Source organism: Chenopodium quinoa, unplaced genomic scaffold (assembly GCF_001683475.1).
Source record: "Chenopodium quinoa cultivar QQ74 unplaced genomic scaffold, ASM168347v1, whole genome shotgun sequence".
NCBI lineage: Eukaryota > Viridiplantae > Streptophyta > Magnoliopsida > Caryophyllales > Amaranthaceae > Chenopodium > Chenopodium quinoa.
The window spans coordinates 5,145,629-5,156,871 of record NW_018745286.1 but is presented as its reverse complement, the minus strand read 5'-3'; the positions used below and the strand labels follow the sequence as shown (position 1 = coordinate 5,156,871).

At 36.7% G+C, this 11,243-nt stretch overlaps 2 protein-coding genes across 2 annotated transcripts; both read right to left on the bottom strand.

Moving 5' to 3' along the window:
• Nucleotides 1-2,093: 2,093 nt before the first annotated feature.
• Nucleotides 2,094-2,798, bottom strand: LOC110712089. The gene is made up of 2 exons (XM_021890507.1): nt 2,392-2,798; nt 2,094-2,310 (listed from the first exon to the last, which is right to left on the bottom strand). The coding sequence occupies exons 1-2, from the start codon at nt 2,796-2,798 to the stop codon at nt 2,094-2,096; spliced, it is 624 nt and encodes a 207-aa protein (XP_021746199.1).
• Nucleotides 2,799-2,885: 87 nt separating this feature from the next.
• LOC110712088 (zinc finger MYM-type protein 1-like) lies at nt 2,886-3,926 on the bottom strand. The gene has a single exon (XM_021890506.1). The coding sequence runs from the start codon at nt 3,924-3,926 to the stop codon at nt 2,886-2,888; it is 1,041 nt and encodes a 346-aa protein (XP_021746198.1).
• Nucleotides 3,927-11,243: the final 7,317 nt, after the last annotated feature.

Genomic DNA, 11,243 nt, shown 5'->3' with positions numbered 1-11,243 from the left:
GTCACGGAACCCAAGCCCACCTAAACACTTAGGAGAGCACATAGCATCCCAATTAATCCAATGCACCTTTCTTCCTGTACCCGAACTACCCCACCAAAATCTAGCTGTCATAGCTCTGATTTCATCGATCACACCCACGGGAATTTTATAAACACTCATAATGTAGGTCGGAATTGCTTGTATGACCGATTTTATAAGTGTTTCCTTTTCGGCTCGAGAAAGTAGCTTCTCTTTCCATCCTTGGAGTTTCTTCCAAATTCTCTCTTTTAAGGCTGCAAAGACACTTTTCTTCTATCTTCCGATGATGGTTGGCACACCAAGATATTTACCATGATCATCCACTAGTCGCATTCCTAAGAGCTCAACCAACTCCTTTTGCTTCTCGGGACAAACACCTTTGCTAAATGAAATCTCGGATTTTTCATAATTTATTTTCTGACCGGAAGCTGCTTCATAATTGTTGAGGATATCAACTATCTTTTGAGCACTCTTTCCGATTGTCCCTGGCAAATAGCAAACTATCGTCCGCAAAAAAGAGATGAGATATTTCGGGACCGTTGCGACTAGCTCTAGCCCCATGAATCTCTCTGTTCAAAACCGCTTTTGAGAGAAGACCTGAAAAAGCATCTGCAATCATGATAAACAAATAGGGTGATAATGGATCCCCTTGTCTCAATCCCCGGGAGGGTTTAACATTTCCGCAAACAGTCCCATTGATTATGAAGGAGTAAGAAACCGTCTTCACACAGTTCATGACCAACCTAACCCATCTGTTAGCAAACCCCAATCGCAATAGTAGTTTTTCCAAAAAGTGTCATTCCACTCTATCATATGCCTTGTTCATGTCAAGTTTTAGAGCAATGGTCCCTTTACGGCTAGTACTCCTCTTTTTCATAGTATGAAATAATTCCAAAGCAATGAGGGAATTGTCAGTGATCAATCTTCCCGGAACAAAAGCACTTTGATTCTCAGAAATTATTCCGGGCAAGATTGATTTTAGCCTCATGACTAAAGCTTTCGACGCAATTTTATATAATACATTACAAAGTGCAATTGGTCGAAACTCAGATGTAATTAGGGGATTTTATCTTTGGAATTAAAACAATATTAGTGCGGTTCTCTTCATTAGGAATACACCTAGCTTGGAGAATGCTACGAACATGATTGGAAACATCATCTCCAATGACGTGCCAAAACTTCTGGTAAAAGATTGCGTGAAGTCCGTCAGGACCCGGGGCTTTGCAAGGGTGCATCTCGCAAATGGCTTTATATATCTCGTCCTTGGTATACGGCTTGAGGAGCTGCTCATTTATTTCAGTGGAGACAGCAGGAGCTACCGCCAATGGCGGAGCCAGGAATATACAACCGGGGGGACGACAACTAAACGTCGCATCATTTGACAAAAATATATTAAAAAAAAAATTAAACACAACGATAGGTTTATAGTTAAAATATTACAAATAAAAAAACGACAACTTATAATTAGTCCTACAATTCAAAAAAAAAAAAGATGAAAAAAGTACATAAAGTTTATTATTAAATTATAATTGCATCCTTCGAGTCTTCATATTTGGAAAACGATCAATGATTTTTTCATCAGGAACTTGTAAGAACACTTGCTTCTCAATAAAAGTGACCAAACAATCATTCATAAATTGGTCACCCATGCTATTTCGCAACTTACTTTTGACATATGTCATTGCGGAGAATACTCTTTCAACACTTGCCGTAGCAACGGGGAGAATCAACATCAACTTGATAAGCAAATATACAAGAGGATATGTCTTATCCTTCTTGGTATTAACAAGCATCATGGAAAGAGAGTTAAGATCACGCAAATTTTGAAATCTCTCATCATTGTGCATATTTTCCATGAATATATCAAGTTGACCTTCAAGTGTCATCAAATCAAAACTTGAAAATTCTTCGGGATAAAAAGAGGCAAGTTTGAGTACCTTTTCTTTGTCAAACGATGAGAAGTTATCTTTAGGACTTAAGAAAGCCATACAAGTAAGTAACTCCATGCTTCTCTCACTGAATCGATTATCAAGCTCTTGAAGATGCAAATCAATTACCCCCAAAAATATTTCAACTCAAAAATGATGTAGATTTGTTGCTTTTTCGACAAAGCGTCGTGATCTTCCTTGAGGAACATAAAGAGCATCCATAGTGGGAACATCAATGCCATGTTTAGTGCAAAATAAAGTAACCTTGTCTAAGAGAGTCTCCCACCCTTGTTCCCTCATTTTTTGCAACACACTTTTTGTGAAAGTAACTAGTTCCATGGCATTTACAATATCTTGCTCCTTTCTTTACAAAGCAATACACAAATCATTAGTGTAACTAAAAATAGTCAACATCAAGTAAGCAACAAAAATAAAATCAAATGACTCTAATTGTCCTAAAGCAATTTGAGCTTTAAACTTATCTTCCGATGCACCATGTTTCCCAATGTGAACAAGTACCTTAACAATTGTAGAAAACAAACGGATGACATTTACAAGACACTTGTAATGGGATCCCCAACGAGTATCTCCGGGCCTCTTCAAACCAAGCTCTTGATTCAAACCCGATCCACTCAAAATTTCCCCCACTTCCAATGCTTGAGCAACTTCTTGAGCTTGACTATTACGAATCATTTCTCTTCTCTTGCAAGAAACTCCAACAACATTCAACAAGTTTGCAAGTATTTCAAAAAGCCAACCACAACTATCATTCCTTTTAGTAACGACAACTAGTGTTAGTTGAAGTTGATGAGCAAAACAATGTATATAGTAGGCTCTTGGAGTATCATTCATAATCAAAGTCTTAAGGCCATTTATTTAACCCTTCATATTACTAGCCCCATCATACCCTTGCCCTCTTATCATAGATGGGCTCAATGATTATTCCACAAGTACTGACATAATTGCATCTTTAAGAGATAAAGCGGTAGTATCACCAACATGAACAATGCCTAAAAATCTCTCCATTACCTTTCCACTATTTCTATCAACAAAGCGCAAAACAAGAGCTAGTTTCTCTTTTTGGGACACGTCACTTGACTCATCGGCCAATATAGCAAAGTAATCATCACCAAGCTCTTCAATTATGCACTTAGTCGTTTCTTTTGCACAACAATTAATAATGTCTTTTTGGATCGGGGGAGAAGTCATTTGACAATTTCCGGGTGCATTTTCAAGAGTATGATCACCTACTTCCTTAACCTTTTCTCCTAACCATTTCAATAGCTCAATGAAATTACCCCTATTATGAGACTCATCACTTTCATCATGGCCACGAAATGCCAAACCTTGTCCCAAAAGAAACCTTAAACAAGTTAAAGATGCATTCAAACGAATATAATATTCATTTTTAATTACCTCACTTGCCTTTTCAAAAATATTCACAATTGATTTATTTTTCCCATCTTTTAAATTCACATACTTCTCATACGCAAGATTATGAGCACTCTTAATTCCACCAACATGCTTCTCAAATCGTTCCGGTTTATTCCATTTCCTAAACCCTCCATCAACAAATGCATCACCTCCCATATTATTTTCAACTTCACCTTTGAACAAATAACATACAAAACAATATGCGGCATCTTTTTCAATGCTATACTCAAGCCAATCCCATTTGTTGAACCAATTCACACTAAAACGACGCAAACCTCCTACTTGTCTTTGAGGGAAGTTGTGAGTTTTTGGTTGACAAGGTTTTTTTAGAATATAAGCTCTCCTTACCGCATTTCTTTGATTTGGGGGATAATCCATTATGTTCATTCTTTTTCCCGGATCATGGGGAAGTAGTTCAACATCATATATCAATTCTTCCTCCTCCAGTGGTACATTACTAGTACTTGTACCACCACCATTTTCTACAACATTTTCTTGAGTTTCGGGGGAGGTAAATGAAGTGGGTTCATTTCCTTGAGATTTCATTCTTTTAAACATAAATTGTCAAAGATCGGGTTGTTTTGACATGGCCTAATTTAATCAATAAGAATGTAAACAATGAATCAATAATAATTCAATTACCATCGTATATTCATAATTTCATATCATACAATCCAAATAACCAAACAATTAAACACAAATAACAAGTTATAAAGTGAACTATTTGACAACCCTAACTAAACATTGGAATTCAAACAATTAACCATTAGAAAATTAGGATTTAAATAATTAACACTTTAAAAAAATTGGCACTTATACAATTAAAAAAATAATAAGATTTAGGGTTTAGAGGGTTAATTTATAATTAGAAGTTACTTACTTTGAATTTGGGGAAAAATCAAAGACAAATTAATTGTTGATGTGCCGTCGCAATCAGCGTCGCCGACGTCAGACACTCAGACGTGGTCTCGTCACTTCGTCAGTCAGTGACGTCACTCGTGTCTCGAGCCTCGTGGTCCACTGGTCCGTGGAGTACAATTTTGGTCTAGAGGAATTGTAAAAGTCTTAATATTTTTTTTTAACTTTTTATGTTTGTCTTTTAGTATTTTTTTTTTATTCTTTATAATTTTGTTTTATATGTGATGTGACTTAACTTCCTTACTTTTGCTCTCTTTTTGTTTGTGGATCAGTACAACTTGTACCTTGTGCGTGATTTGCAAGGCTTTTTTTCTTTTTTTTTTTTAATAATAAAAAACCGATTTTTTTTTCAAAGTGGGGGGACAGCTGTCCCCCTTGTACCCCTCTCCCTCCGCCACTGGCTACCGCACTGAGCACTTCATCACATTACGTGTCTGGTTGAGTACAGGACGAGAAGAGGTTGGAGTAGTAGCTAACAACAATATCTTCGAAATCTTCTTCATCAGAATGCTATACTCCATTAGCATCATACAAGCCTGTTATCTCGTTCTTTTTCTTTCTCTGGGATGCCTTATGATGAAAGTAAGAGGTATTACGGTCCCCATCCTTTATTTCAGCTGCTCGAGTTCTAAGATACCAGTAGGCTTCCTGTTTATCTAGCACCTCCTCTCGTTTTTTCTCAAGCTCACAAATGCGGATGTGATCTTCTTAAATCTCTTTTCTTTGCATCTCTTGAAGCTCTTTCTCCAGGGAGTCAATCCGTTCGTTGAATTTAATAAATTTCTTCCCACTCCAATTTCTCAACGAACCCAGCATCAAGCCTAATATGTCCAGCATACTTCTACCTTAATCCTTCCAAGATGATTTGACTGTTTGTTCACATGAGGGGTCCAACAGTCATGCCGTTTCGAATTTGAAGGACTTATTTCCCCTTCTCCGCTTCCGCTTAGGCCTCTGAAGTCTCACCAATATGGGTGAATGATCAGATTTAACCCGTACAAAATTCTCAACTTGAAAATCCGGAAACAAGTCAAGCCATTCCTTGTTAGCACAAAATTTGTCCAGCCTCTCTCGAATCATTATAGCCACTGAACGACCCCTTTCCCAAGTGTACCATTGGCCTGTATAGCCTAAGTCACGCAGGTTACAGTCATTAAGAGCTTCTCGAAAATTGTCAATCTCCCTCCTCTCATTCTCAGACCCACCCCTCTTCTCCTCCGTACTGAGAATTTCGTTGAAATCCCCTCCAATTAAGATCGGTCCATCCAGCTTTTCACACAAAACTCAAATCAGTTTCCAAGTGTTGTGCTTTTCTCCATTAGCAGGCCACCCATAGATTCCAATAAAGTTCCAATAGGAATTTCCTTGCTCCACCCTCCCACAGATGTGATTACTAGAAAGAGAAATGAGATTGAAGGAGATAGTATCTTTGTTCCAGTACAAACATAAACCGCCAGCCTTACCCACACTACTAACACCAATTGCACTGTCAAATCCTAACCCGTTCTTTAAAGCTTCCGAATCACCATTGCTGATCATTGTCTCCGACACGAAAACAAGGCTAGGGGCATGAGATGAGCACCACTTTCGCAGTGCTCGAACTGCACGAGGGTTGCCAATGCCTCGGCAATTCCAACATAAAGCATTCATTGCTTTTCGAGGGGTTGGTTTTTACCAACTCCCTCTACTTGATTTACCCCGTCTCCGGCTTGACTAAGTAATCCACCCTTGGTTTGTTTAGTTATCACTTCCTCTTCAACCTGCTCTAACCCTCTTTTTCGACTCCCCTCTTTCACCTTGGTACTAGTCTCACACCCAGTCAGATTGTCAGGCCTATTATCCCTCACTAATCTTTTCCAGCTCCCACCAATGGACATTCTTTTATCAATACTGCATATAATGTGAGGGATATAAGAGGTCCCCTGCCCCTCTGAAGTGGAACTTGGCAGAGAACTAGCTTTTGCAACCTCATCAAAGCTAAAGCCTCCTTTTTCAACGACTACTTTCCCATCAGGTTCAGCAAACATAGGGCTTGCTTCCATCCCTTCTTCGGCAGCACTTATTTCACCCCTGTTTTCATCGCTCTCTGCCCCATCTACTTTGCTTATGTCATTATTTGTAACCTGGCCTACAGCTCTAGTTCTGAGTACACTCTTCGAACCCTCCTGCACCTTCTCAATCCTTAATTGCGCTTGTCTCACCTTTGGAGTTTGATCAGCCCGAGGCTCCTCACTTTTGTCCTGCTCCTTTCTAAAAATTAATTTTCTGGCCACTCCTGGAGGGCCTAGCTTTATAGCACCAGGATCATCATAGCTTAGGGGCTTAGCTAGATTCCTTGACTTGAGGCCATCCCTCCACTTCTTATCCCTCTCCCTTTCGGCTATACTGATTTTCGTGCGTTTCCTCGGGGTTGCACGGAGCCACGGTCCATACTGGAAGAAAAGTCCTTCATCTTGATCATTAGTGATCTCCTTGAATTGGCAATCCCTGTCAGTGTGATCAACTCTCCCATAGAAAAAGCGGAAATCTGCCAATCTCTCATATTTCATGTCTATCCACTTCGAAGAGCCAGTACCTGTCGCAAGCAACAGGCCCCTTCGTAGTGGCTTGCGAATATCCACCATGATTTTCATACGGACAAACTCATTCCATCCTAGGGGATCATCGTCATCCAGTTCTACGAAACCCCCCAAAATTCGCCAATTTCGTCTAGTATTGTTTTGCTACGTTTGTTAAAAGGAACATCAAGGAGTCGAATCCACATCGGAGTATAGGTAAAGCTAACTTCGGAGGGCTGTTCATCGCCTTGAAGTTCTTTCAGTAAGAGAATCTTGTCATCAAAAAACCAGGGGCAACCTTCAATTACTCTGTCTTTATCGCTATCACAAAAGAATTGGAAAACGAAAAGATTGGACTCCACCATTCGAATAGCAACTGGGTCCTTCAACTTCCATACTGCCTGCAGGGTGCGTTTCAGCGCTTCTGAGTTGTAAGGTTTGGTTTTGCACAATTTTCCGACTAGTGTTTATCGCAATTGGTCATTGGTATCTTCTACATCAGGTCCCGACAAATCGCCATCAATGACCTCTGTCTCCTCCTTTGTGAGTTTCAATTTTTCCCAATCCCGCAGCAATTCTTCCTCCATGGGTTAAAGGATTAATTCGCAGGCTTAAGAATTGGTTTCTAAAGTGTAAAATAAGCAGAAAATCACCACAGATCGACTACAAATTGACCACGAACGCGTACTACGAAGCCCTCGAGAGGACTACTATTAACCCTAAGCGAGGGACTACTTGGTAGTTACTTTACTTCCTCAGTTAAATAACGGTTGAACTTAAATTTACAATTAGTTAAAAAAAAGTTAGTTTTAATTTGTAAAGGCATGATCAATTTTTTTTCGAAAACGCATTATCAATTTTCATGTATAAAGATAGTTTGAAAAATAAGGTATTTGTAAAGACATGCGATTTTTTTTGTTAAATAATTTTTTTAATAAAAAAAACATGAAGAGGACACGTGTTCTTCCAACTTCTTGTTTTAAAATAGTAGTATAGATTAATTATTTTTTTCTAAAAAGAAAAATAATTCTTTTTTTTTTACCAATCGCAGGCTAACGTGTGTCAAGCGACTTGTTATAATAGGTTAGTTGACTGGTTGTGACCATTAGGAGCGGATTGACTATAAAAGTCGAATTATTTAAAAATAAGCCAAAGGTGGAATTATTTTGGGCGGACGACTCAAAGGTGGGATTATTCCGGGAAATATTTCCTATTATTAATTAAAATATATATAGTATTTTGATTAATTTTCTTGATAGAAAAAGATAGTTTTTTGTTTTATAGTTTTTACGGAGTATTATTCATCTCACGTAGAAATAATATTCATAATTAAACCATGTAATATTTTGATTAATTTGCTTGTTTTTTTTTTATAGATTTAATTATTCATCTCACAAAAAGATAATATTTTATTATTAAACCATATAATATTTTGATTAATTTGCTTGTTTTTAAAATTAATTTTCTTGTTAGAAAAGGATAGTTTTTATAATTCATTGGTGTTAGTTATGTGAAAATTGTATTTATAATTAATAAATAAATTATAAATATGGTATCTCATTCGCCAAAGGATAAATATATCACTCATAAACATTCTTTTTTGTAGATCAAATTATATTTATAAAATTTATAATCAACCAAAAAAAATTGTTCAAATCCAAAACTTGTTAAAATAACTAAAAGTATATATATAATTTATCTTCTATTTCGATAGAATCATCAACTTCATTCATAACCAACTACCTCTAATCTAAAATAGTAGATAAACTATTGTTAGCAAAAATATAATTGATATAAAAAAAATCTTTACAATTTTATAAAATAAATCAATAATTTACGAGGAGGTGAAAAATTGTCCCAAAATAATCTTAAAATTTTAATTGTATAAAATCAAATATATGCATTGGAATTTGCAGTTAAAAAAATGAAACACACGGGAAAATGATAATCTGATAGAAAAGAGAATATAGTTACAATTAGCTTCAAAATACAAGGCCATGTTCAGAGCGCATCAGCAAGGGCTTTAACACGTCCATGGTAAGGGTAACCACCTCGGTCAAAAGCTACCTTAGTTATTCCTTTTTATACAATTTTTGGCAATCATTTCTGAGCCACTACCTGCATCAAATTCCACAATAATCAATATGCGAGTCATGAGCAATAAATTTTTTTTAGGGAAATCCCAGGTAACTCTGTACTTTAGCATTTTTTCCAAAATAACCCTGACCTTTACACCCCTCTCCATGGTAACCCTGAACTTTTAAAAGTGAAATTTTTGGTATTCTTTTTAACGAAGACTTAACGTTTCATATATAATGGGCCCACATGGGGCACGTATCAATTGTCAATTCGCTCACAGGGGTTGAATATCATTGTTAATTTGTTAAAATAGCTAAGAAAACAAATAAAGTAATTGAGGTTTTAGTAGTTTAATAGGGGAATTTGAAGGGGAAACACAACAGGGGTGAGAGAGGAAGAAGAAAAAGGTAACAATGCTAAGTCTCCGTAAAAAAAACTCTCCAAAATTTTCATTTTTACAAGTTTAGGGTTACCATGGAGAGGGATGCAAAGGTCAGGGTTATTTTGGAAAAAGTGCTAATGTACAGGGTTACTTGGGATAATTTCCCAAAAATTTTATAACAAAAATGAGAAGGCATTTCGTGTAAGATCATCAGCAATCTCAGAAAGGACAATCTTTTGCCTTTTATAAACTGTATCCTAAAATGGCAAATGTGGATTTCTACGATTGCTAATTATCACTATACAAACTTAACTAGCTTGTCAAATTCATCATAAATTTAAAAAATTAAGAATGAGACATAGCAAAACAAGAATTTAATGGATTATCAAAGTGGTGAAAAAAGGAAGAGAAGAAAGCTACAAGAACTGCAGATATATCTGTCTTACACCAACCAACCAGGGCACTTCGAGTGTCATTATAGTATACGTATACTTACAACGGTGGTACCTGATAAAAAGCTCAAGTCCTTTGAAATAGGTTTCTACATTATAGAAGCAGAAGCAAGAGTGTGCATTTCAGAATCATCAATTACTTGCACATAGAGGTGTTGGAGCGAAACACACAAAGTCTAGGCCTTTTGGTTGTCCGTTCTACCTAGGGAACACAAAAGATTATTATGGAGGGGAGTGTGCTATTATCGCCTGAGATCTTAGATATGGATTATGATATACAAAAGAACTTATGCTCGAATAACAAGCCACATAGCATTGACAAGTAGAATAACAAGTCAAAGAGGGTGGGGTGGGGTGTGTGTGGGTGTAAGATAGGAGGGGTAAAGAACTGCTTCAAGTCCATACATAAGCTATCTAAATTAACCAACTTGATCACTATTCAAAACATTAAAACAATTTGTGCACCCATAAATCATGTTTTATACAAGTAATCAATATGGGTAATACTGTCAAAACGGTTTGACAGTTCGGTTTCGGTTCGGTTTGAAATCGGTTCAAAAGTCTTACGGGTCGGTTTCAGTTCGGTTTAAATAATTATCGGTTCGATTCGGTTTCGGTTTATTCGAACCACGGTTTAAATTCGGTTCGGGTTGTAAACGGTTCGGGTAGTAAACAGTTCGGTGCAGACAGGTTGCGGGTTTGTTAACGGTTCGGTGTAAACGGTTTTTATCCCGGTTTAAATTCGGTTCGGGTTGTAAACGGTTCGGGTTGTAAACGATCCGGGTAGCAAACGGTTCGGTGCAGACGGGTTGCGGTTTATTAACGGTTCGGTGTAAACGGTTTTTATCCCGGTTCAAACAGTTTCGGGTTAGAAACAGTTCGGTTCTTTTTTGGTTCAGTTTTATTTTAGTTCGGTTTATAACTGGTTCGGTTCGTTAACGGGTTCGGTTCTTAATTAGTCAACAAGACTGTTAATCAAAGACTCGTTTATCATTATATATTTGCATAAAGTTATATATGAAGATATTACAAAGTAGTTTGATTTGTATAATGAAAGAAAACATTAATGAATAAGAAGGTAATATTGATTCTTTCAATCGATTATACATATACATAACATCTAACCATCTCATATTCTCATAGTTAAATATTTATTAGTATAAAGGGATGAGAATCATCAGATTATTATATTTTTGTATATCCTTTACTGGTTTACCCCTGAGGCTTAAGTCATTAATTAGTTATTACTAATTACTTAATTAGACTAACAAGTTCATAAGAAAGAGTAACTTTTAACTTGAGTCTAATAGATCAAATACTGAAATGCTATTAGTATATTACCGAGTAGGATGGTCTAGTACACTGTTAATTAATCTGTTATGCAACTATGCTAAATTGACAATTGCTCATATAGTCATATTAGTCAATCACTCATGTAGTCATATCTAATTAAGTAATTTGTATTTATGTACTA